Source organism: Melopsittacus undulatus, chromosome 9, assembly GCF_012275295.1.
Source record: "Melopsittacus undulatus isolate bMelUnd1 chromosome 9, bMelUnd1.mat.Z, whole genome shotgun sequence".
Classification (NCBI taxonomy): domain Eukaryota; kingdom Metazoa; phylum Chordata; class Aves; order Psittaciformes; family Psittaculidae; genus Melopsittacus; species Melopsittacus undulatus.
In genome coordinates this window covers 8,972,295-8,999,612 of record NC_047535.1, presented here as the reverse complement: position 1 = coordinate 8,999,612, position 27,318 = coordinate 8,972,295, and the positions used below count along the sequence as shown (strand labels likewise).

Genomic DNA, 27,318 nt, shown 5'->3' with positions numbered 1-27,318 from the left:
TCCTACTGTTTTTACTGGATCATCCTTTAAAATGGTTCCCTACCATTGCCCATCAAGGAAACCTAAGAGCCACCTAGACCTCCAGTATCTCTCTGAACTGAAGGGAGTGAAAGGGAAAAGTCTTCACTTCCATTTACACTCCCCAAGAGCTGTAGGTAAAGGTGTTCTGGTGATAAACCTTTCCCCTCCCAGCTTCTTTGCACTTTTATAGTCCTTATTTCCAATTGCTGCTTTATGTACTTAAGATGAGTAACAAATTCACTGATGAGATTTGGGCCCTGATATTACAGAGGCTGGTACACATTTATCTAAATGTACTAAAGTCATTAGGCATGAAGTGCAATATCTCAGCAGAAAGTTCAAGAAGCAGAGATCAGGCCTCCACTCGTTATTTCTGCAAGTAAGCCTTTTACAAAGTTTTTTTTAATTAGCTATTTATCATATAGTTAATGTTTTTTTATTACTCTGAGCAGTAAAGGTGATAGATGAGGCTCTTTCTTGGAATAAGTTAAGGATCCCTTTTCTACATGCTCAAATTTTCTATCCAGAAGGAATTAAGAGTCCTTAATATTCAGCCCTCTGGCCTACCAAACTGGAGATGGAAATGTCTTGGCAAAGCTCATCTCGTAAGATCTAGGAGGATTCACCAGTGAGACACACTGCCTGTCAAACAGCATGTTTTCACTTCTTTTGATCTTGGCAGATGCCAGGAAATGCAGAAGCATAGAAAAACTGAAGAACTTTGGACATGAAGTGAGAATATCACCTCTGGAAAAAAACGAGATCAAACCTGTCGTCGTGGGTGTATGTAATTTCTTAAATTGACGATATTAAATAGCTGTTTCAGGTGAGGACACCTTCAGCAGATGGCATTGAAGTAATTAAGGCACTCTGTGCCATGGGTGTAACTAGTCTAGTCTCTCTTGTTGGAGTTATGCAGCTGACAAAAAGTGCATTTTATGAGAAATAGCATTGCCAGTGCTGAAGAGTTCACACTTGCTTTTCTGTACAGATCCTATAATCCTATAGGATACACAGAAATCCTTTGTGTACAGTTTTCCTATATTGGTGGTATGGGCAAGTGGTTAAAAAATCTTGGAATCTTTTATATGCACCTTAGGCCTTAGACTTTAGTTAAGCCAAAGCAAATAATGCAGATTAAGTTAAACACAATAAATTCTACCCCCAAAAATAAATATTCAGAGAGTTCTATGTATGTAGCAGTTAAAAAAAGAATGTATAAAAAAGATCCCCTCTCACATTTATCCTCTTTTGGTTGCGAACCAATTCATAGAAATCTTGCTTTGAGAATTGTTTGGATTGGTTTTGGAAAATAACTCAATTGGTAAAGGGTTTGGAAGTGTGGGGCAGGTGGCTTCTCAAGAATGTTCTTTCGAGGATTAACATAGAGCTGACTTGTGAGGAAAGGCCAGAGCAAGTCATATGCCTAGATGCAACTAATACCTTCTGCTGTCTACCCTACTTCCCGTTTCAGTTGTTGTTTCTATGACATTGTGTTAAGTGCACAAAAAATAGTTTCTGAACTCCTACAGCTTATGGTTTGGTGAAATTAAGTAATTGAAGAAAGGTGTGGCGAATTCCCAGCTGTGGGAAGGTAAAAGGCCAAGAACAACAGCCAGTGCAGTGATCTGGCTTTTAACCAGCTAGTCACTACTATCCTGATGGGGCATCTCTCCCTTTGGTGAGTTAGGTCAGAGAAGAGCAGATGCATGCACAGGAACATCTTTGCCATAGACAAACATGCTGCTTCTGGTAGAATTCCATTTGCTACTTAGCACTGCCAAAATGCTTATAGCAGTGTTTGAAGCATAGGTTTGTCTCCAAGTTATTTAGTATCTCCAGAACAAACATTTGGATTCAGAACTTCTAATTCCCTAATATTCTCACTAGTACTTTTCCTTACAAAATGAACATAGACATTTCAAAAAAATGTGCGTTTAGAGGGTAAGACTTGCTTCTAAATGGCTTTGTTACTTTCTTGCTGTAGTCTTTGGAGACCTCTGGCCAAAGGATGGTTAGGAAAAGCTCCCCTATATTGCTCTCATCTTCCTGCTGCACCCTTGCAATACCCTGAGACACTCCTTTCCTGCCCACACCATGTTTGCCAGCTGATGGCTTCCTCAACTGCTAGTAAAAAATTACCTTGATGGGTTTTGGCTGTCCTCTATGTTCTATGGTTTAAACAGAAAAGCTGCAGTTTTCTAGGACACACTGTCATTCTGACACACAGAATTGCATCCCCCTTTCTCTGCCCTCTTCACAGTCTGTAAGGTAGTGTTGAGATGTAGGCTTGTAGACATATTTCTCCTTGGAAAGTAAGGCAGGGAGCAAGACTTGTAGGACTGAAAACTTAGCACAGAATGAGCTTCCAATATTTAAGTTAATGGCTTTAAACAGGAGAGTACTATAGATGTCGTATATTTTATTACAACCAGTATATTATTAATAAAGTCATTATTTTATAATTCTGTACTTTAACATCTCTTTCTGAATGTTGAAATAAGAATCATGCACATCTTGTGCAAATCTTAGTTTATCTCAGGCAGCTTGTTCTGTAACTGCCAGCAAGATCATGTGTACTTTTCATATGCACTTTTGGAATATCTTGCTGTGCTAGCCAAATGGCTGCAAGTAATAAAACCCTTTTTTCTGTTTGTGATATTGGCAGTTGTCTAATTTCCTCCTCTTACAAAGTTTTGGATGAGTTGATGGTAATAGAGCTTGGATTCTTCCTCTTGATGATAGCTGTGATGGGCCCATCAGGTAATGCCTTGATTATATTCCATGCTTCAAAACGAGTGAGTCCTTGAATAGCAGTTGTGTGCACTTGTAGCAGCTCATCCCCAGGCTGGACAGGGCTGCTTTGTTCTAATGCAGTCCCTGGAGAAAGAAAATTATGTTCCTTTAATTCTTTGTGTGGGAGAGACTTTGATGTATCTTCACTTATTAAGGATAACCAGCATGTTTGGTATACACCACCTGGTCTCAGCAGGCAATGAATTACTGGCACTGCACAGGATAATGCTGTATTTCCAAACAATGTCATTTCCGTGGGTATAAATCAGCAGTTAGTTATGAGTTGTGCAGGTTTGCATCAGCTAAGAACCTGCCATGTACGTGTTTAAGTGTATTTACCTTTAAATATCCTGTTGACGATGATGGGTTTATCTCCATGAATAGATCCTTTCCCTCCTTCCAGGCTGAATCCTAAACCAGCAGGTGTTTTTTCTAGAGTTACAGTGCAGATTGTATGTTCAGTTGCTGGAAACAAATGGAACGTTAGCAGATGGGCACTACACAGTCTGAAAAGCTAAAACATCTGTTACAAAAAATGAACTTCAGTGTTGTTTGCAAAGGCACCATAAATTTCAAAATGAAAGAGAAAACTATAACTTTTATTTCCTCTTTTTACTATTATAAGGTCCCCTGGGAAGCTGGGGAGAGAAATTTGTGTTTGAATTTATGGCAGTGGAAATAAGAAGATGAAAGGTGGTGGCATTTGCTAGAATGAAAAAAGCATGCTCGATGAACAAAATTTAAGGAAAACTTACTTGATGTTAGTTATGAAATTGTAATATACACTACAAAGATGCTAATGTTTGTAAATGATGCAGTATGTAAATAAAGCCACAGATCTCTAGAGAAAACCCACAAAAAATATCTGAAGAATGTGAAAGTTTTTGCAAAAATTTGACCTTGCTGTGTTTCAGGTGTAGCCACCTGGTATCTCAAACAATAGCGCATTGCTTGTTCAAACCAAAATTCTCTTTCACAAAATCTTGTAAACTAGAATCTAATAATATTAAATAATCGCTGTTTACAGAGTTGTCATTATACCTTCACTTAGATCTATTATTACAATAATAATCTTTTTACATCTACAGAAAGGCATAGAGAGGATCACACTTGTTTATTTTACTCTAGAAATCCAATTCTTTCCCTTTCCAGCAAAGTTACTCCAAATATCTGTTCAGGAATGTTTTATTGACCATGCTGTCTTTAATTGTGGTTCTCAGATTGACTCAGCTGAGCTGCACTATGAACACCCGAATTTCAGGTAATGAGTAAACATTTAGCAGGTTAGGGGCTGGAAGGCAATGCCACTGGACTTACCAGAATCTGGTGAGGCATCACTTGCTACTGAAGATGTACTAGAGTTGATTGAAGCATTGAGATTTTCTCCATCTTTAGCTTTTCTAGTGACAACAACAGCTTGTCTGGGTTGTCGAGCCTGTCGCATGATTGCTGAAGCATCATTGTGAGTCACACCTTTAAGAGACTTTCCATTAATGGATAGTACTTCATCTCCTTTCTGAATAGTTCCTTCCTGAGATGCTAGTCCATTGGGAAACACTTTGTGAACCTGTTGAAGAGTCCAGTCACCACACATGCACCCAAGGAAAGAGGGGGAAAAAAAGGACAAACCACTAAATCAGGTAATAGTTTTCACAATGTGCATTTTGCGTCCTTTGTCAGGATCAAGTTGCTTCTAGGATGTTTCAGAACTGAGGACTGAAATAATTTGTACAGCATTCTCTTGCACACAGCCCTCCTCAAGCAGCTAGGCAACCTGTTTAGCCCATGTTATCAAGTGACCAAGGCCTTGCTGTCCATGATATGTACCTTGCTTATGCTACTTCCTGTCCTTGCTGCTCTGCTAGTATGAGGTAGAAGGCGTGAAGGTAGTCTCTAGCCTCCAGACCCCTTAAATGACTACATGCTTATCTCATTCCTCCTGACCACCCTACTTGGTCTTCTATAACCATGTGAATAAGATGGTTACTTCCTGCTGAGGGCTGTGTATTGTTCTGCCTTGAATTTCAGACCTGTTGGAGAGTATGGTGCCTGAAAAACAGGACACCGCTGCCAGTCAGCCGGAAAGGGCAGCTCTGCACAGTAGAGTCTTATTTTCACCTATTTGAGACCATGATTCCGAATCTTATCAGTACAGCAGCCTACTTTGATTATGCCAAAAGCCAGCCTCTGTAGTAGAAAACCAGTAAGTTGTGTATTTTTAGAGGGAGTTGTTGATTTTAGAGTATTTGTAAAGAAAGACGCTACTTACTGTTATCACTTTGTTTTCTAGATCAACGCCCCCAGCCAGGCTGAATCCAAGCCCAGTATCATCTTCTTTGTGCAAAATAGTAACGTGGATATCGTCAAATTCCTAGGTAAATAAAGAAATAAAGACAAAAACTTTCCAATATGTCAATATGATTAGGAAATCAGCATATTTCCTTTTTGTCTGTTGTGCATTTTATAATGAGACTTAGTGGCACAAGCATAATGCTGAGATGAGTAGTATTCAATTTTGATCAAATTTGCTTATCATTTACCTAGTTTACAAAACTCTATTCTGTGTCTAAAATTGTTCTGGTTTGTTAAATAGGTTATCAGTTGGATCTGGGCCATTAATTGAATTATAATGAAGAATATAGATGTACCGTACAAATAGAAAATAATACTGAATCATGTTAGAGAACCTTTTCATTGAAAAAATGGGAAAAGAATTTGGCACATAACTCAGATTGATACAAGTGTCAGAGCTTAAAAATTGTTTCTCATTCTTATTTTTATTTTTTAACAATATTCTACTGATAGGTAGATTAAGCTGTCCCTGGGTTATCCCAGAGATGAGTTTGTATAGGGTAACCACTCCCATTTAACCTAGTTGTCTAAGGAAACATGTCTTTTTTGACCACAATTTCACAATCATGTTCAGTATGTGAGCATCTGTAGTTGCATTTTTGATATTGTGTCTTGTTTACTTCCGTGATTAAATCCACTGGCCAGCTGCAACCAGGCAGAAGGTACATGCTGCTCAGGGTTTGTCCTGACAACTCTATGAAAACAAATGGCTTGATATGGAAGGATAATTTCCCATTGAGGGCAACATTGCAACATAGCTTTACTGCTAATAGGATCAAAAACATTAACATGGGAAGTTGATAAGCAACACAAATTGATACAAAACTTGGCATTCGTAAATTTGGCTTGTCATACTGCTTTTTGATTGCAGCATACTAACAAACCTTGATGCAGTCAGTAAGAATTTTGTTTCTGACTTGAGAATTCTCTACCCATGCTCCATGCAGTACGGACACAAGACAGGACTAACCTGGGAGACATGCCCCTGCACTTAGCCAAGAGGCAAACAGTATTATCTTAGACTCATTGCTGCATTAATGCAGATACACTGCTTTTGCACAGCTTGGAGTGCCTTAGCACAGCAAGCACATAGCTGCCAGCAGAAGATGAGCTATTTTCCATGTAGAGTTCTGAGTGTTGTCTGCTTTTTCTTTCAGTGTAAGCAGTCTCCAAAAGTCTTTACAGTTCTGGAATGCATATGTTTAAATTTGATTTTGACTTATTCTGAGCTTTGTTGCAGTTTTAGATTAATCCAGTAAGACTAAAAGTTGTTCAGTATCCCATAAATGATGCATTGGGTGTCTCAGACTGGCAACCCAAATGAAAAGTCTCAAAAATACAATGTCTACTTCTGCATACACTGACCTTACCCATTGAAGAAGTATTATTCTGTTAATTAAATGGGTATTACTTTTGCTTAGTTATCTTTGAAGACTTCAAGTTTTTTGATTGAGTTAAATGTTTCTACTGGTACATTTTGAGATGACTGTTTTATTTGTTACAATATCAAGTTATGAAGATTAACCTGGAGAATTAACTCCACAGCTTTCTGAAAATTATGCACAAAACCAAAAAGTAGGTTTACCTTTAAGGTGGCTTCATCTAGTGATTTGACTTCCTCTATCAGCTTTGCTAATTCTTCAGGGGAAAGCAGAGAGATGACAGACTGCCCTGACACACCGGATGCTTGAGGTGAGCCATGTTCCTGTTGCTCTTCCTCATTCTCATTGTCTGCTAGGCTCACAGTATATTCTCTCAATTCAGAGAGGCTATTGCATTGTGGCAAGAATAAAAAAGAAACATTGAGTTATGAAAGAACATACAAAAGCATAGCACAGACAATTTTGAAGCAGTCATCTTTTGACCTTATTACCATTTAACTGGGGTGGTAGCTCCCATAATACATATTTTAAATGCAATATGAATGTAAATTAATCACATTAGCATGTTAATAAGGTAGGATATGTCACATAAAAGAGTAGGAATAATCTCTTGGCTGCAGGCAAAACCAGAGTTAAACCTCCTTTATCATGGAGATGCTAAAAATATTCCAGTTTACATAGGAGGAGTTTTAACATATACATGTGTTTATATAGTACAAATTAAAACCAAATGTAAACCAAGAGTTATTCGACCTTTGTGCCCTAACATTCTTAACTTTGGCTGTGGTGTACTATTGTGTGCTACTGCCTTAGAATGCTAATCTGTCAGTGGATCAGCACAGGTGCTCACCAATGCTGATCTGTAAATCTGATTTTTAAATATGGTATCTTACTTCATTGAAAACCCAGTGTCCAGGTGATGGTTCTCACTTGCAGGTGAGAGGGAAGTCCCATCATCCCCCACAGAGGACTGAGACAATGTGTCCAGACTTTCCCATGCACTGTTTCCAGAAGAGGCTGGAGACTGAGGAAGGCAAAGCAAAGATCTCATTAAAGCAGATGACACCTGGCTGCTGATGGAATAGATTTTGCTACACTTTTCATTGTATGGATTTATTATCTCACAAGATTGGGTAGCTGTAAGTGGGAAGCTTCGTGATCTTAGGCTGTGTGCTTTTGCTACCCGTACAAGGTGGGAATTTGCAATGGCTTCTGTAGTTAAGAGACCTGAGGAATTTTCAGTGTTGCCATTATCGCATTTTTCTGAGCTAGCCACAAGGACCTCTCTGGGAGAGGAAGATCTATCAAGGCTCTTTGTACCCATGACCACAGGTGACTGTTGGCTAGTTTCACAATGTCGGAGAAAGGCTTGGTTTAAACAGGCTGGGGCCACTTCTGACCCTGTTGCAGTGGGAGAGTGTTCTTTCTGGATTGATGGCTTCAGGCTAAACCTTCGGTGTGTTTTTTCGGGTGACTGCGGAGCACTCAAGGATTCAAATGAGTTTATTCTTTGTTTTATTGATGATCCCCTAGGAGAGACACGGCATAAACTGGATTGCAGTTCTGTGCTGGAAATACTCTTGAGTTCAGGAGGACTTTGATCTGCCCGTGTTTTTACATCTGGATTTGCTTTCCTCAATCCTTTCAGACTTTGGCGAAACCACGCTGGCTTAGGTGCAACGGGAGGAGGGCCCTTTTTCACACTGTCATTTTCATCTGATTTCAGCACTTTTGAACCACCTATTTCTGATTCTGATTTCTTCAGAACTGTTTCTGAGCTGCTTCGATTTTGATTCTCTTTCTTTGTGTCCATGCCAGGTTGCAAATCTAAATGTACGTTGTCTTCACTCATGGTAGGATTGAATAAGCTTTTTATGCAGTCAGAAATTTTAACCCAAGGATCTTCTGTTGTTGTATCAAGACTATAATCTACTCGTGCTTGTCTTTTAAGTATAGGTCTTTGTATTGATGAAAGCGGATTCCCTGTATGAGGAAAACATTGATTATAAATGAGCAGCCTTCTACTTCCCCATTCCTTATCTATGCATTGTTATTAATTAATTATATTTGAATTTCTTTCAAGCCTCCAATAGATATCTTTTAATTTTCTAAAAGAACCTCTTTTAAAATTCACAACTCTTGAGCTGAAAGTTCTAACCCTTGACACTGGAATTAACAGAAAAACAAGGTTCTTCCCTCCTTATATACAAGATCCCTTTTCTAAAAGGCCTGCAACTTCTGAAGTTCTGGGGTGCTGGCATGGGCTACAACAGTTAAAACAGAAGGGTAAAGCCACAGTGATATTTGGAGGTAAGTGAAAAAGGTGATGTTAAATTATTAAAAAAAAAAAAGTTTTCTTTCCTACCTTTATAAGTATATCCTGCTTTAAAATAACTCTCCCAGTAAGATCTTTGATTAATATTTATGCTTCCTTAAATTTGTGCAGGCATGTCCAGTAGTATTTTTCCATTAAGTAAAAGCTTAATTCTAAATTAGGAATATCTTTTACTTCATAGGTTGATAAAGCATTTTGTTGTTAGACATGATAGAGCTGAATAGCAGCAAATTTTTTTTGTGCAGTTGCACAGTTACTGTTACCTGCTTCAGTATAAATAAAGAAAATTTCTTAGGACATCATTTTTTTAATGATCTGAGCCACAAGTTACAGAATTTCATAATGGTTTAGATTGTAAGAGACCTCTTAAGATTGTTTAGTTACCTTATCATTAAGTTTTCTTAATTCTAATTAGCACAACAAAATACTAATTTATTATCACTTATTTGTACTATTGCAATACTCGAGCCTTGAAACTGCAGAAAAACCCATTTAGAATGCTAAAAAAACCTTTACTATCAAATCTTCAATATAAATAGTATCATCTGAAGAAATACAGTAATAGTGTACCTGTCCATTATCACCTTTTTACAATAAATCATTTATTATGCTGCTTTTGAGCTAACTTTCCTTTTTTCTATTTCCAAAGATTAATCAGTAACTTTAATTTTGATCTGTTCAATCAAAAAATTACAGATATAGGTTGAAGTCTGCATTTAAGGAGAAAGATGAAGTCAGCTCAATACCCATTTTGCAATCCAACCTAAGTGCTAGGTTTAGCTGCAAAGAAAAGTTCATGGAACTAAACATACCAATATTTGCTTTTCTTTCTTGGTCTCTGCCGGCTGGAACAGCAGTTGTGCGTTCAGTATCATATGATGTAGGAGAAGTGGTAAAGTCACAGTGGGTTACATCAGTTTTATGTGCCTCTAGCACTGGCTCTCCAACTTCCTGCTGTACAAACAGGAAACAAGAGTGTGTCAGAATGCAATTATACAAACCACACCTCATGAATCTGAAAAGAAATATTGAACAGAAATCAAGCTTTCACTTCTGTTTGGGATTTAATCCTCATAGGACTTAATATATCGTAGATTACTAGACTGTTGGCATGATATTTTATGGTTGCACTTGTAAATGGACTGTGAAAAATGCAATTAATAGCTCAAATTTAGTAATAATAATAAACTAAAAGACTGCTCACAGTAATTTTCAATTTTTGCAAAACCACCCATTCAGTAGACTTTTGCAAATCAGTCAAGCAAACTTCCTCTAACTTCTTATGAAACTCTCTTTCCTGGTGAAGCCTTTTGCCCTTAAGCCTAAGCCAGACAAACTAAATTGTTAGTGCAGTTTCAGAGCTCTCCCTTTCTTGGTTTCACCTGGACACATAGGGTGAGAGGATTAGTTTGAGATTGCAGTAAGTGCAACTCTCAACATCATTAGCACATGCTGTAGAATTACTTGATACTTTTGTAACCGATGATACCAAATTACCATCTGCACTGCCTTGACACTGGAAGTGCTTTCTGCTATGTAGTTAAGTTTTAAGATTAATCTACTAATAGGAATCAAAACCGAACAGGACAGAAAGTGAAGGTCTAGAAACAAATGAGATTGTCCTGAAAAGAAAATCAGTAATGGAACAGTTTGTTAGCTTTTCTGTAATATAATTGTGTTTGTTTTGTAACTTTCTTATTCTAGGAAAGCTTTCTCTGTCTCCTGTTTACTAGGATCCTTCTTAAAAGTTGTGCATTGGTTCTGTTGCTATTAGATATGTACATCAGATATTCAATAGCCAATTTTGAAGCACTATGAACATATAGCTTGATCTTACTCTTTATTGATAGCAGTTATCTTTATACTGATGAAGTTCAGAGCACAGTCAAAAATATCAAACATTTTTGGCCATGAAAAAGCAACCTTATGCTCTACAGAACCCCTATATGAAACTGATATATGCAGGCCTTAAACTGACTAATACAAAATGTTTGGAGAATAAAGATTAAAAAAATAAGGTTTTCTCCTTATCATTTAGAATAACAGTACTGAAGGAGTAGCAAGTTGCATGCAGTGGTTAAGTTCAACAAGTACTTGTTTCCCTGTATTTTACTTCTGAAAGAGGATTTTCAGGTAGCTTCTGACAAGTGTTTCTACTGCTGTCTTCTTAGTGTGTGGTAAAAAAGTGACCTTACATGAGATGGTGAACTGAAACTTTCTTGGACATTAATATTATACATGGATTTCAGTCTGAGATAATTTTATTTTGATCTCTGCAGCTTAGGAACTGGCTTGGCTGTTTGGTGGGGTTGTTATTCTTCATTGCATTGAGATCTGTTCGTTCTACTGGCATATTACTAAACCCTGGGGGAAGAGGTTTCATTTTTAAACAAACCACAGCTTTGTTTCAACATGCAGATCTCTTAATCCCTCATGCTCATGCAAATATTAAACACTGTCTTTCTGTTCTAAGATGAAAGGGAACTGAAATATAGTAATAACAAATATACACTCAATTTTTCAAATACTGTAGCTCATGAACAAATATGTATGTGCCTAGCAATTTAAGTGGATTCATTTACTGTCTGGTCTCAAGAAATGTGCATGAGCCCCACATTACCTGCTGTACATCACTTTCTTCCAATAAGAATTCACTACTGAAACAAAGAAATTATTTCATGACTTCTCTACTTCATAAATGATTTGACTCTGTGAGTGTTGAGGTTAAGATCAACCATACCAAGCCAACCTCAGAGGCTATACAAGCTCCTCCAGTCCCAGCGCAGACCATGTCACTGCTACAGTCACACAGGAACCAGAGAGTGCTCGATACCACCAGTGGTACATATTCACAAGGTGAACAGTGAGGGAGGAGCTCATACTTGCTGCTGCTGTCATTGAGGTTTTAATTCAGATTCCTTGATATAGAAGAAAATTTCCTCCAGACTCTTCTCTGCCTTCTGACCTTAGTTTGAACATTATGTTTTGAACTAAACTGGCTTCACCAAGATACATGAATTATTTTCCAAACGAATGAGCCTCATCCTTTTCCCCCAGTTCTCACATACATACACACTCTCTTTCATCCTGCCATCCTTTCCTTGCCTCACAAATGTGCAAGCACAAGAAACATCTTGCAAGTTTTACTTTACCTGAACACTTGCAATAGGTGATACAGCCACATCTGACACAAGCTTTTCTTTTCTGTCCACATTACCCTGGTCATTACATGTACAATCCTGCTTAAAATATTTCCTTGGTGGAGGTTTGGGTTTTGATGATTTAGGTTTTCGAACAAAGATCTCCGATGATTTCTTAGTGTTTTGCAAGGGTTGACCTCCTTCACTACAAGTAGGAGGGGAACTTCTCTCTGACTTATTACCAGACAATGAGTATAGCAGGCCAGGTTGTCTGGTGATTGGTACATCAATGCTATGTACTCTTGCTTTCAAGTCGGTCAGTTGGTATGCAGCATCGTTACTACATGAGCATCTAGGGTTGTAGCTGCTGTCACTACTGGAGCGGGTCATTAGCTTCTGTGTCCTGTGGTTACAATGAGCAGCATTCCTTTCAATATGTTTTTCACATGGGTGTCTTGCATGCCAGCTCATTTCCAGCTTTTTAACACCTGTATTGGGAACATGTTCAAAATGTCCATTCAGATACATCGCTTCTAAGATTCAGCTGATAAAATTTGCAGCTAAATGGCATCATTGGTTGATGCAAATGTATGATATATACGTTAAACATTTGTAGAACAAGGATTCAACAGTTATGTTCTTGAACAACAAATAATGCTACATTTTTCGTATATATGTGTGTGTATATATAAATCAGAAATATAGTTTTGCTGATGATGATTATTACTTACAATCCTTTAGAAGAAATGGGGACACTAAAAAGAGTATTGTTGCAATACGTTACTGTGAAAGGATGTCATACCTGAACCCGACAAATAGCTCTAATCACAATTGTGTATGCCTTTCCTGATGAGGGGATTAACAAGCCATTTTTCCCCAGGACATCACCTGCATCATGCAGTTCTTTGTTATAGTCCTGTCACCTACTGACAGTTGTTTGAAAAGCTTTAAGTTGAGGCTATGAATTGGAAAAGATGGGTAACAGCAAGAGGAAACTTGCACAGAAATTTTTGCTGGCTATCAGACACATGTGGCCTTTCCTCCTCCCTCTGGTAATATATATTAGGAGGCATGTTAGGGGCATTGTCCTATGAGTTCCTTTGTTCCATTGTTCCTTTCTGCTTTAGTCAATTACCATGTCTCAATGAATGCACTTACCTTCAGTACTCCATTGGTGTCTCTCCTTTCCAAATCTGTTGTTCTCCACAGCTTGTGCAACAGCTTCTTTTAGCTGTTGCTCAGACACCTAGAAAATATCATGCCATTATACTTTCATGAGATTGCTGCTGGGTGATGAGTAGCATTTAAGAATTTATTCCTTTCACAAAAATTTCTAGGACCGGGAAGTAGTCTAATAGAAATGAACAGATCTAGTTATATCACACATAAATTAATTTTGAAGCTAAGTAAGTGTGCACTATTATGTTTATATATATTCCAGTATTGGTGAAGTATACTTATGGATATGCTATCGGTTCTTTAGGTAAAGTGGGATCTTTCAAAGATGCTCTTTTGCATATTTCATTAAAAGTGGATTTCTAGATTTACCACTACAAGAAAATTTAATACCATGTTTTTATGATAATATATATGAAAATTTATAGTTGATAATGTATATGTTTTTTGGTGTTACAAAACACTTTGTAGAAAAATCTTGCAAGAATATTTTACTTCAATATTGAATTAATTATAAAGATTGGCTGGGCAAGACTTAAATTTTAACTACTGAAAGATGGGTGCATAAGCATTTCTTTAATTTTTGGGATTGTGTTCTCTCTTTGAAATTATTTTTATTATTGTAAATTCTTTCTTGTGTAAGAAATATACTTCAGTTTTCTTCCTTACATCTTCTTTCTGTGTTCTCCTTATTCACAGCACAGAAACTCATGCAAGGCTGTCTCCAGTGAGTTTCAAATCTTACAGGATTATAATCAAGATACATCTCAGGTTTGTTTGTGGGCATTGATGTTTGCAAAGAGATTATCATCTTTGTTATCAACATTTTTTCACCTGTTTTAGATTAGCACCTACTAATCTTAACTTAGTCTTAGTTAAACTTAGTCTTAGTTCTCAGTATGTGCTTTATTGTAAGTCAGAAAGAATAAAGTGTGCTACCTGTGGTTCAGGGTGTCTGCTAATAATAATCTGCACTGCACCAGGATCACAATGGCTTAGCACAGCATAAACTTCATTAAGAGTTGTATTTTGTACTGAAGTTTCATTAATTTCAATAATTTCATCTCCACACCTAAGGAGAGATTGAAAAAAGAAAAAAGACTGAGGATGCAAACAAAACGGTTGTCTCACCCATGTGAAAATATACAAAAAGCAGATTCATGTGGTTGACCTCTAATTTGATCACAGATTAAATTGTTATGTCTCTTTGTTCCTGTTACAGAAAAGGGGATGGGAAAGAGTTGGACAGCAAGGTTTTTTTGATCTAAGTGCCTTATTGCATGCAACCTTTGAGCTTTCTTCATGCTCAGCTATGCACACGGTGTGTCTTTGATCTTTCTGCTGTACGCAGCTCAGCTCCTGCTACCACCTACGTCTTCCTTCCTTCCTTTGTTTCAAGTTAACACTTCACTTTTCATGCCTCTATGGTCTGCTAGTGTTATTTAAGACTAGAAAGGATGTAACATTTCTGCTGCTTATTAATAACTTGATAATAGAAAAAAACACAGTTCTTTCAGCTAAGATCTTAGCCATGTAGAGAAGAAAGTTACAGGGCATCTGAAGTTAAATCAAAAAAGCCCTCACTAGAAATTCTGTGTTCTGTTCAATTCTAAATATTTTCAACATTACAATACTAATTGGTCATAAATCTTCAAAAGTTAATTTCTACACTGCCAGTAAATCTCATTTCAGCAAATCCGTATTTCTATTGGGTAAGAAGGGATAGAATTTGAGGAGCTTACAACAGGAAAAACTAGTGCTCAAACAAGGCAGATTATGCCATATGTCTGGGTTTTTCCAGATACTTTCTCACATTTGGAAGTCTCCTCCAGGAAGAATTTGATATGTTTGTCTAAGACCTTCAAAGTTAGCCCAGCCTGGACAGGAGACAATCATTTCATGGGGTTGCTATATACAGAAATCCCATGTACCCTAAATAAGGATGCTCACACCCTCAGAATAGCACACGTGCTCTAAACTCCAAACTTCCAGAATGCAGTATTGCTTCCTGCCCAAACAGATCAAATGCAAAACCATAAAATAGAGCAATGAAAAACCTGTGGCATAAGACAGACCCTCTTTCCCATCCTACCTGAGTCTTCCATCCATATGTGCCACTGAGCCTGGTGAGAGGGTATGAATAAAAATCCCTGAAATACACTGGAAGTAAGGGATGCTACATAACCCGATTCCAAGGCCAACACCTGGCTCTGAAAGAATTAATAATAATAATAATAAAAGACATAAGAAACAGTCAAATCAAGCCATTGGAGAGACCTCTTTTAAAACTGTCTTCAGTTTAGTTACTTTTTTCTATACAAACCAGAGCCTTGTGCTCATGAATGTTTCCCATTCAATGTTAACTGTTGTTCCTACTAATATTTTTCTTTTCCTTTTTTTCTTTTTTCCTCTCTCCTCACTCCCTGATTAAAGTGAGTGCACCCCAGTATTGCTTGGGGGTTCCAAGATCTCGTTTGCAATTCATTACTGGTGTGTCACAGACACAGAGCAATCCATTCTGTCATTACAGAAGAATTCAAATGACTTTAGAAGGAGACAGAATAGGAAAAAAAAAATAAGGAGGAAAAAATATCAAAAGAATTAAGGATGTGTGGCTATTGTTGATATTTGCTATATCATCTCAATCTTGTTTCTGTTTTATATAATGCAGGTTAAGATTTTTGTGAGTTTACCATCTTTGCTCTAGACAGTCACTTTAATGTCAAATCCCAGGCTGAGTGTTTGGTAAGTCATACTGTTACTGCATAGAGACTTTTGTTCGTTGCTTTGTTGCCATGTTTAAAAGTTTATTTCATTCTGCCAGTGGTTGTTTATAAATAGAAGATGATGACAGTTGGAGAGGAGGTGAAAGAACTACAATGGTTAAGTATTTTATTTGCTTTTAAGCCTTTTAAAAAATGGAATTAACTGCATGCATAATTAAGTGTAAGAGTTGCATAATCTGCTTAATAATTGGTAGCTGTTGCTAAGAGGTTTACTTTTTCATATGCAGGATATGAATGTGATTTTAGTACTTGAGTGGAAAAAATGAATTATTGGCTCTTGAGGACAGATGGTGTTCAAATTCCTGCTGTTGCTACATAATTGTTAGCACTAACAAGCATCAAGATCTAATTTAGCCTAGCAAAAAAAAATTAGTTCAGAAAACGAATCAGGTTAGTGAGGAAAGACATTAAGAGAGCAAATAAACAGTGTTTTGTCAACCAGTGCCTTGTTTGCCAGTGCTCAGTTAATTTTAGCCCTTACCTTTGTTTAGGGTAACTTCCATTATGACCCTGTCATTGGGCTTTGTAGCATTTAATGAGAATCCTGCACTTTCTGAACTGAAAGAGCTGTTTTCTTTGGTTATGCATGTACTAGAGCTCAGTGATTGGCACAAGTGGGGTGACAGACAGCTGGAAGCAGAATGAGGTGTGCTGAAGCTTGTCCTGACTGTAAGTGTCAGAAGACCCTTTTTGGCCTGCTAGAAAGAAAAGATAATGGATGAATGAGTTGAGTTCATGTGTGTAAAGACAGAAATTGCTGAAAGGAGAGTACATGACCTTGAATTTTTGTAAAGCATCATAATGTGTTAATCCATGCATAGATTCTCCATTCAGTTCCAGGATTTCATCACCTGTTTTTGAAGAGAAAATTATACTATGTTATTATTACTGTATTGTGCAATAGCTTACATGATACATACATGTACTCAAAAGGAGTCTTGCAAATACAGTAATGGATGTAGGTGTAAAAGTGACTAATGGTTCATTTCAGCTTCACTTTAATTTGCCTTTAGGTATCATTCTTTGGGAACCTGGACTGGGAAAAGGGAGAGAAGTTGTATTTCCCACCTTCTTGTAGCCTTCCATCAGCAGCAGCAGCTCCACCAGGAAAGATGGTTTTGACATAGATGCCTATTGGTCCATAAATACTGTCTTTTCCTCCAACAATGCTGAAGCCCAACCCCTAGTTTTTTGAAGAAAAAGTGTGTGAGAGCCCATTTTCAGTTCCTACAATATTTTATTTGCAGTTTCTTCTGTGTTACCTACATGGGCAGTATGGTCAATGGAGTAGTATAATCCATGAAGAAACAGTCAAACACAGGAAGGTGTCTAAATGTCTTTTTTTATGTCTTTGAACAAATAGGTAGCCTTGAGATATTAATTTTTTCTGTTCTCCTTCCTTTCCTCTCCCATAAATGAGATTGATAAAAAAACATATCAGATCTTGATATTACTACTAATTTCAGACACACAGATGGAGATCTCATGGAGGTAGCTCTGTCTCACCTTCTACCAAGCTGTTAATGTGTTGTAAGTTTAAGCAACACCAATAGACCTTCCTAGGTAGATACCTTTTGTCTACTTATTCTTTGCCTAGATAGTGTTGCTAGCTAGATGGGGATGTGTTATTGGAACCTGAAGACTGTGCTTCAGCAAAGAGATACTTCAGAAAGTTAAGAACCAGCTGAATGGTAACTTATCACTCCTGGAAACTCTAATATCTGAAGTCACTTCCCTGTACTTTGCAGATTACATTTGTGAAATGAAGTAAAACTCTATGGTAAACCAACAGTGCCAGTCTTACCTTCCCTTGTCCTTTCATCAGTACAATGTTTGAGATAACTGAAGCCTGTGAGCCACAGGATGCATGCACTAGCTGTGCTGTACTTAGTGACCTAGATGGCCTTGAAATTGCCTGCGAGCATAAAAAAAGAAAAATCATTTTAATGCAGAACCACAAATTCTTGGGCATATATTAGGACAACTTGTTTGTTTCAAATTTTCTTCCTCATAACCACATGGCATAAATAATACCATGTATTAAAGCTTAAAAAAAACCTAAACAATTCTAATTTTCAGAAGCCACTTGTTATTCAGACCATCACTGCTTATTGAAATTGTCCCACAGTAACTAAGCCAGAGTGAAACTAAGAATGTTATCCCTCGAAATGTTGCAATGTTATAGAAAGATCTATATATGCTCTCACTTGATTCTCCATGTCACAATTCCATTTGTGGCCGTTAGGGGCTCTAAACAAGTATTATTATATCTGCCTGTAAGAACTAAACTAAGAAACAAGAAATTCTAACTCCTTCCCTCATCTTGCAACTAAATAACTTCCTCCTGGGAGAAATAGAACCTGCTTTCAAGCATTTCTCCCAGAAAGTTCTTCAGACTGCGAACTACCCTGTGCTGCTTCTGTTGAGCCACCACATAGGCTTCTTTCTACTGCTGAAACAGGTGAAGCACATCCTTTTTGCTTGATAACCAAGGTAAGAAATTTCTCGGTGCTTTTCCTCCCTTTATTCCATAAATAGTGGATTTCCTAACTTCAGCCCCTGAGATTTGACCCATTTTAATAAAACTTTAAGGAAATATTTAATTAAAATCTCCTATCTGAACATGGAATTTGGTATTGTAAAGTGATTTAAGCACTGGCAAAAGTTATTTTAAAGCTAACTATGCATGAAGTTCAGCAGGGCCAGTGTTAATTGTACTTATTACAAGTCCAAGAGAGTTCAATGCTTTTTTTGTAATGCGGCAAAGTGAAACAAACAGGTGTTGAGGCATGTGAAACATCAGCCAGAATTTCAGCTTCTGTATACGCTATGAAAATAAGTCTTGATTTTGACATGAAAACAAGATTAATTGTTCAGTATGGGATTGGAACATGATTAAGAGGGAAATGTCTGTGTAATACCAAAAACATACTCTCCAAAAAGCATAACTCTGCCAGATGGGGTTGATTACTTATTCCATTGTTGAGCTTCTGAATGGGCAAATGGAGGTTTTCAGTTTTCTTTTGCTTCTGTGTGGGGCACTGTATTTAGTATTTCTGTGTGTGGTGGGTAACAATGCTGAAAACCAGGATGCTGACCTAGAACTTCAGCCAATGGGTGCATATACCACATAGAACCCTCAAGCAGCAGGAAGCCCAGCATATCTCTGAGGGTCAGTGTGTCTGCATGAGTGTTGTTAGGTTTGGATGTGCTTCAGCTTGTCACCTCCTCACCCTGTGGAAGCCCAAGGCACCCCCAGGGTGGGGAACTGGCCAGGAAAAGGCAGGGAGCAGCAGTGAGTCCCCAGCCAAGCCTTAGGCAGGGTGGGAGGTGGCAGCTGAGAATGAGGAACTTCACCTTCATCTCCCCACTCCAGGCTTGAGCTTGGGGACCTTCATCCATAAACGCCAACACCCTCTCTACCCTGCCCATCCTTCACTCTCTCAGTCATCTGTGAATCACTTGGTATCCATCTAGAGAGCAAGAGACTGTCAGTCTCTAGCCCACATTAATGGCGTTGTTTAAGTATGACTGATGAGAAAATGAACATGAGCCAGCTTCAGTGTGCACTTGCAGCCCAGAAAGCCAATCGTACTCTGGGCTGCATCAAAAGAAGCGTGATCAGCAGGTTGAAGGAGGTGATCCTGTCCCTCTACTCTGCTCTTGTGAGACCTCACTTGGAGTATTGTGTGCAGTTCTGGTGTCCTCAACATAAAAGGACATGGAACTGTTAGAACAAGTCCAGAGGAGGCCGTGAGGATGATCAGGGGACTGGAGCACTTCCCATATGAAGACAGGCTGAGAAAGTTGGGGCTGTTCAGCCTGGAGAAGAGAAGGCTGCGTGGAGACCTCATAGCAGCCTTCCAGTATCTGAAGGGGGCCTACAGGGATGCTGGTGAGGGACTATTCATTAGGGACTGTAGTGATAGGACAAGGGGTAATGGGTTAAAACTTAAACAGGGGAAGTTTAGATTGGATATAAGGAATAAATTCTTTACTGTTAGGGTGGTGAGGTACTGGAATGGGTTGCCCAGGGAGGTTGTGAATGCTCCATCCCTGGAGGTGTTCAAGGCCAGGTTGGATGAAGCCTTGGGTGACATGGTTTAATGTGAGGTGTCCCTGCCCATGGCAGGGGGGTTGGAACTAGATGATCTTAAGGTCCTTTCCAACCCTAACTATTCTATGATTCACTGTGGGGCAGAAAGTGGGATGCCTCGTGCAGCCAGCAGAGCTGAAGGCAGTCACTATCAGCCATGATGTGACTGCGGGGCTGGTGGTGGCGGGGCCCAAAGCTCAGGCCAGGGTTTTATCACCACCTGCCCAGAACATCTCCACAGACAGTGGCAGGAAATCGCTCCGGAAGGGCTCTTCAGGGATGAGCTCTGAGGCGGCTCCGCGTGGCTACCATCGTGGTGTGAACCACACAGCAGGATTGACACACACTGTAAAATCTGCTGGGGCAATGGGAGGGAGAGGATGATGAAGAAATGGCAGTTTGCTGGCACAGAGCCTATCCCACTCTTAGTCCTCACAGAGGACGGATGGGGCTAAAAAGTGGAGGAGGCCACGGGCGCCATCTTCTCTGGCCAGCTCTGCAAGGTAGGTTTTGACGGGAATGTGACTGCTGAGGTTGTTGAAGCATTCTAATTGGAGGCAGTTTTGTCTGTGTTTCAGGTGATTTTCTGTGTCACTTACTGGGGTTCTGCCTCCAGAGAAGTCCAGCTGTTGGGAAAGAGATTTGCGGCTGGTGTAGAGAGCGTGGGGGTGCCGGTCTCTGAAGGGCACTGCTTTCTGGGGCATCGTGCAGTCCATATCTCCTATCCAGTATGAGTTTATGCCTGGCAGACATGGGGGAAGAAGCATGGTTATTTCTCAAGCATTGGACATTTCTGTAAATTCATTTTATCAGGTAAATGTTACTTAGAAATGTTTTTTCTCTTGTAAATCTCTCTGTGAAGGGAGTGATCTTCTTAATCCTCACTGTGGTGATAGCCGTTGATATTAAATACAATAAAAAGCAAACATTACCTACCAAAAAAGCACTGGCCTATTTAGAATACAGATACATAATACATGTATCTAATACAATATAATACAGAAAATTGGATCCTTATGCACAAAACATCTGACTGTAGGAGACTGTGAATATAAAAGCTGGTGCTTTTATGCATCAGCAATTTTTAGCTAAGGATCCCAGACTAAATTTGGACAACAGCTGCAGTTTCTTTCATCACTGCAGTACCATCACACGATGAAGGGCTGCTCACTCCCAAACTATTACCAGAGAAAAGAGTACTTCTTTGCAACTTACTGGTTGAGTTACTGCGAGTCCGTTGACATGCAGCTTTATTGTGCAGAAAACCATTTTCTATTTCCAAAGACTTTTTCTTACAGGTTGGTGTTTCCTTATATAAAAAAAAAAAGGAAAAAAAATTGCTGAAAATTATCTAAACTTGAAAATAAAATTTCCCCTAATTTGGCTTGTATAAATTTCAGCTTGAATGAAAAAGCGTGGAGAAAAATAAATTATTTAACTAAACAAGATAAAGGATAAAGCAGCTCAAAATGTTGCTATAAAATTATTATAATTTGCCCAAGTAATAAGATAGAATTAGATTCAGGTTTTTATACAAAAAGAACAGAAAATTGATTGGAAACCTCCAGTTGGCACAGACAGGCAAGTATTTAGATGTATGGGTAAACTGTAGTCATACTTGTTTAATATCTTGAAATAACTAGTGCTTTTGTGTCATTGATCTCTATGATCCCAGAAAGGCCTCAGCTTTGCAGTGGGGGATAGGTGTCTAAGTTTTAATTTCAAAAAGATACTTTTTAGTCAAAATATGATCCAATTGCTTAAAAACCTTTGTGGACTAGGCTTTAGTGTTTTGCAAAGATTCAGCCCCTTCTACTTGGAAACTCTTTGTTGCTTTGGAAAATATGGCCACTAATTCTAGCGTTTTAAAATCTGCAGATGAAACATTCAGCTCTCTAAATGCAGGTTTTTAGAACAGTTTGAAAACAAATTATCACATCTGAATGAGAGTTGATGTTGGGAATAATTTCTGGATGGGTATGGTTCCTGAAAGTCCTGCTTCTTTTGCAATACGGGGAATGCCATTGAGCCTGAGGGAACCACAGTTTAAGGATAAACATTACTAAATACAGACAGCATATGCAAACTGAAATATACGAGACCTCCAAATGTAAAAGAGGTAAGAAGGCCCCAAGAGCAACATCAGAGCAGGATCTATATGTTCTGGATCCAAACAAGACAAACATTTTCTTCCAGAAGCCTGACTTGGAGATACCTCAAGAACGAATGATAATTTTTCTCTTCGACAGCAGGTGGAGGCATTGTCAAGTAGCAAAGCCCTACTAGGGCTTTCCAGTCCCATTCCCTTAGGGCATTCTTCAAAATAAGAAATGTGGAGAAGATAAAGAGGCATTTTGAAAACGATTTTGCAGTGTTTCTTTTGCCAAGCCAGCTAGCTTGAAAAGCCTTTGCTATTAACCCTCAATTAATTTGGTGCAGGCTTTAAATGCACAAGTCACCTGGCTGCCACTCAGGTGGCACTATGCTACACAAGTTTAATGTAGTTCATCTCTGGACACTTAGGCTTTTAAAATAGAGAAAACAAACAGAAATCTTGGCAGAATACAATAGACATCTGGGTGAGACAGTTCACTGGCATATTAGGAAGAGGCTCACTCAGACCTGATAGCAGCTCCAGTCAGGGTTTCTTTCTCAGCCTAGGATTATAACATAGCTTTCTGTGAGACCCATTTGCAGATAATAGAAAGTGCCTTTTTCTCCTTGAATATCAAGATCTGGACTCTGCAACAAATTTCTTTCTGAGCTCTATCATCTTCAAAGTGGTAAATGTGTGGTAGGGGACTAACTCTGTCCAGTCATCATCCTCCAGAATTCCTCCAGAATTTGCAAGCAAAAAGCCTTTGGTGCCATCTGGTTGGTATGTGGATGAGAGGCCTGAAATGCAAGCCTGAAATGAAGTGTGTCTAATCCAGTGAAATGGACTCCGTGAAAGAAAGATCAAAAGGGTTTTCCATGGAAAGACTTGGTGATGATCCAGGGTTACTGACCTGCTAATGCTGCCTCCTGTTCCCCTCTCTCTGTAGCACACTCCAGTAACATTCACCATGGGAGGTTTTTAGATCCTAGACCCAGAGAACTACTTCAGTACAGTGCCTGTTGTCTGTCTTCTGCATTCATGGATCTTCCCCTTAAATCCACCTCTGTCTTTGCTCAACTTCCAAATGGAAAATTAACATTGGCAAGCTAAGTGTTTCTAAAAGGAGGGGTCATACAGCTCTTGCTAGAATTTCCCAGGGGCTTGGCCTCCATAGCCTCTGTTTATCTGGGGAAACAAAGCTATGCTGAAAGTCGCCAGAGTCTGACCACAAGAGGTTTGGGCTTTTGTCAGGAAGAGCAAAACCATGTTCTGTGAATGTCTGATGTACAAATTCCCCCTCTCTCTCAAGTTAATTTCAAATCACCCCACAGCTTGTGGGAGGGGACCACAACTTTCATACTTACTTTGTTAGCCATCATGATGTTCACCAGCCGTGTTGTTGGGTGAATGAGAGATTCAGCCTCCTTGCTGGACAGATCTTTAAGTGATTGTCCATTTAGTGTTAACAGTTCATCCCTTGGGCTCAGACATCCATCCCTTAAAAAAAATAGAAAAAAGGAACACATTTGCATATTGTTTTACAAAGAACAGTATGGCACTATTGTGCTATGTGTCTCACTGAGGAATCAGCTGCAATCCTTCCTTTGCTTGAAGAGAGATGCTGTGAGATGTCTTGATGTGTGATACACCCCACCTCCTCCTAGGATTTTTCCCTGTTGCTGCTTTCTTCTGCTCAGTCCTTATGATCAGTGACTGCCTTTCCACATACTGCTTACATTTCAGCAAAATATTCCTCCTCCATTACCATCCTGCACTTGCAAGTTGCTTTATACCCTGTCAGGAACTTTGTCTTACATTGCTAGGCTGGTAACATCCTACATTGCCCTTTAATAGGGCAACTATTTGAAAACTTGATGCTACATATAGTTTTTCATTCTTCCAGGTTTTGTTTCTTAGTGTGAGAAGCATTAGACCCCTGGAAGTTCGCAGTTTTATTTTTCTAGAATCTTGACCTGTCTCTCCAACTGGAAGTGGTGTAACAAATGATTCCAAACATCTCAGCCTTTCCCTGATACTAAGCTTCAAGGCATAGCTTGTCACAGAAAGCTGGTCATGCGAAGTCTGTGCAGACAAATGGCTCCCTAATAAGCCTGCTGACTCCACATGTACTGTACCTGTTTGCTGCTGTTCCAGCAGGCACGTGGCAGCCTGTGAGCCCCTTCCAGAGAGATGCACATTTTGGGCTCCTGGAGAGCTTTATTCCTGAGCTGCTGTTCCCTGTGGTTGCACATAGCCTGCAGATGCAGCTGTCCTATTCAGAAGATGAAAGGTTGCATGAAAGAAAATGTACCAAGGATCTTAAAAGTTACTTAGTTATCTTGAACCTTTTTAAGAAATACAGAAAGTGCTCTTGTTCTTAGAACCAGATTGCCTCCAAGTAGAACAGGAACAGGCCTTTAGCACTGTGCAGTTGTGAAAGAATAATTGTGTTATTGAGTCAGTGTTTTAAAAAAGTTGTTTTCCTACAGGCTTCAGTGGCTTCTGGCTACAAGAGGGAAGTATCAGAATAGAGTGCCCCTTTACGTAGAGGGGAAGAGAACAGATAATAGACTTTTCATAGTAACTGGACAAATTTTGTCTATGTTAACTATTATAAGAGAGGAAAATAAACGTGTCAGAAAAGGAAATACTCTGGAAAACAGAAGAGGTCTGAATGGAAAATAAGTGTATACAAAACACTAGAAGCTCCACCCCTGCTGCTGCCTTGTTAAGAGGAAGCAGGGGAGCAGAGAGGTCTGCAAAAGTGACAAGATTCTTTGTCCACTCCAGACTGGTTGAGGTTGCTGTAGTCTGTGTGTTGCATATGGAGGACTAATTACAAGCACATTTTTAACAGAGTTATGAATCGTTAACAAGTGGCCATACAGAAAGAGAAATAGTGTCTTAAGTCATATGAGTAAATAAACAAGGAATGGATTGACTCAGGATGTGGAGGACAACATTCATCTAGGAAATACACTCCTGCAGCACATATGCATGTATGCTTAAAAATATAAGAGAGACAAAAAAAGATGGAAAGCTAGCACACAAATTCTTTTCCATTTGCTTAGTAAATCTCCTAACTCAAGTATTAACTCATTCTGCTCCTAACTGAACCCACCTCCTCTGCCCTCGCCAGCCTTTCCATACTCCACAAAGTGAAGAGGGCTCTCAGTGTATCCTGGATCCAGGCTTGTTCCCAAGAGATTTGTATGACTGAGGTATAGATTTCTGAAGGGGAGGCAAATTTCATATGTTAGGACAGGCCACAAGACATAGCGGTGGTCAACTGTCTGTATTGCTCCCAGGTCCCCTGGTCAAAGTGGCACAAACTATTTCCAGTAATCTGCAGTCCTTTAACAGCACAAGGAAAGCTGTGTAACCATCTTCTTCACCATCAGGGGTTAGAGTTCATCCAGCTCTGAGGGCTAAAATCATTATTTCCTTTGACCACAAATCAATAGGCATCACATCATACCTGACTGACAGCAAACACAAACTTCGAATTTACAGCAATGTCAATAAATTTCGTTGTCTTGTGAGCTGACTGTTGAAGCCTGTTCCCATTCTGAAGCTTGCCAGAATAAATCTATGTTTGTGAATGAATGAAGTATTTAACTTGGAGCCCTAGGCTCGATGCAGGCTGAATTCAGTAGGTAATGGATAAGGGCTATACTTGTATTGACTGGCCTGCTCACTTGGTGGGTTTGTTTTTATTCCAGATTGTCTGCCATTAATGAGGAGTGTCTGAATTTTAGGAAGACTTTTCTGTTCATGAAGAATGCTTCTAGTGAATAACGGGTAAGTGTATAAGCACAGACAGAATTCTAGTTTAAACCAGATTGTTTGAATTCTATATTTACTTTTCACCCAAGGTAAATATCTTGGGAAATACATAACTGAAATCAGGACTATGTTGTGCTCTTTTTTATCTTGTGTCACTGTTTTGAGATTTTTGGTGTGATAACAAAATAAAGATTAGAATTCAAATGTCTTAAAATTTCAGACCTTGAGTAGCAAAATATGTGAGCTACCTTTTCCATTTGTTTACTTAGGTCATTTGTTTTAGGTATCAGTAACAAATTACAGGCCAGATTCTGTGTACCTGAAGCATCCATTAAACTCACATTTTTCAGTAGGGTTGTTGGAAAACATGAGAACTGTAAGATCTATAGTAAAGGTAGGAAATTACTCTGTTGGTTGGCTAAGTATTTTGGGGTGTCAGCTGATCATGGGTTGGGGTGAAAGAATAATTGTATTATAGAGTCAGTCTTTTAAAAAAGTTTGTTTTTTGTTGTTTTTTTTTTTCTGCAGTCAGAGCTCAAATTTGGATTTGCCACCTTCTCTTGTTAGGAGTCTTTACTATTGCATACTGCTCCCTTAAAATAGCCATGTATCCTCTCATATTGGTCAGGCATGCACACAAAAATCTGCATAGCTATTCATGCTTCATTTTGCTCTTGATTTTAACTTAATGTTGGGCCTTTCAGACTGTTCCCAAATCCTGTTAAGAGCACAGTCATGCTTATATCCTTCCTAAATCTTGTTCATGGTGTTTATAAAAATCCTTATAATTAATTGTCCAGAAGTTACTTGGCTTTAATCAGTTTCACAGGACATCACAAAGTGCAGTGGGTTTGGCTCTGAAGTTTTTCATTGCAGTACCACATAAATCCTTTGGGGAAGGAGTTTTATTTTGTACAATGGGGCACAGGTCATGTGGGAAATTAGGGATTGTATTGGGTCATACATGTGAAATGACACCAAGTAAAACCCGATATGAATATTTTTCCCAAAGCAATAAGTTGTATGCACTTAGTCAGAAGGAAATTAGAGGTTAAATCTGTTGTACACTGCAGAAAAATATTGGGAACAATTTTTGTTTAAATCTGTAGTTATTTTACCAAGATGCACTACATTTGAAATTAGCTCCATGTGTCAACCCTTTCTGCAATTAATTTATGTGAATCATTTTAAAAAAGAATAAGCTTTTATGGGGCTGGAGGGACATGTGGCAAATATCTGTATGTTGTCAGCATCTACGCTTTTTTTGCACTTTTTTGGGTCCTGGATATAGATCACTAAGTTCACATCCAAGTTATTGCAACATGACAGAAAATTAATAAAAGCTGTTCT

General features: G+C 38.8%; 1 protein-coding gene across 6 annotated transcripts in view; it reads right to left on the bottom strand.

Annotated features, from left to right (window-relative positions):
• Positions 1-2,395: 2,395 nt before the first annotated feature.
• The window catches only part of IL16 (interleukin 16), a 35,739-nt gene continuing 10,816 nt past the window's right edge, over positions 2,396-27,318 (bottom strand). For 2 of the 6 annotated variants that reach the window (XM_031048638.2, XM_031048639.2), the window contains exons 4-22: positions 24,318-24,454; positions 23,547-23,679; positions 21,300-21,393; positions 20,684-20,826; positions 17,793-17,903; positions 17,057-17,171; positions 16,766-16,839; positions 16,470-16,686; positions 15,295-15,412; positions 14,142-14,274; positions 13,185-13,272; positions 12,039-12,514; positions 9,699-9,840; positions 7,445-8,534; positions 6,755-6,938; positions 5,087-5,188; positions 4,135-4,384; positions 3,157-3,282; positions 2,396-2,901 (exon numbers count right to left, since the gene is read on the bottom strand). In XM_031048638.2, coding sequence (XP_030904498.2) covers positions 2,708-2,901; positions 3,157-3,282; positions 4,135-4,384; positions 5,087-5,188; positions 6,755-6,938; positions 7,445-8,534; positions 9,699-9,840; positions 12,039-12,514; positions 13,185-13,272; positions 14,142-14,274; positions 15,295-15,412; positions 16,470-16,686; positions 16,766-16,839; positions 17,057-17,171; positions 17,793-17,903; positions 20,684-20,826; positions 21,300-21,393; positions 23,547-23,679; positions 24,318-24,454 — 3,927 coding nt within the window. In that variant the 3' untranslated portion in view covers positions 2,396-2,707. Of the gene's footprint in view, positions 2,902-3,156; positions 3,283-4,134; positions 4,385-5,086; positions 5,189-6,754; positions 6,939-7,444; positions 8,535-9,698; positions 9,841-12,038; positions 12,515-13,184; positions 13,273-14,141; positions 14,275-15,294; positions 15,413-16,469; positions 16,687-16,765; positions 16,840-17,056; positions 17,172-17,792; positions 17,904-20,683; positions 20,827-21,299; positions 21,394-23,546; positions 23,680-24,317; positions 24,455-25,303; positions 25,379-27,318 lie in introns of those variants that run through there. The other 4 variants (XM_031048641.2, XM_034065918.1, XM_031048640.2 and 1 more) reach the window with 4 other exon arrangements.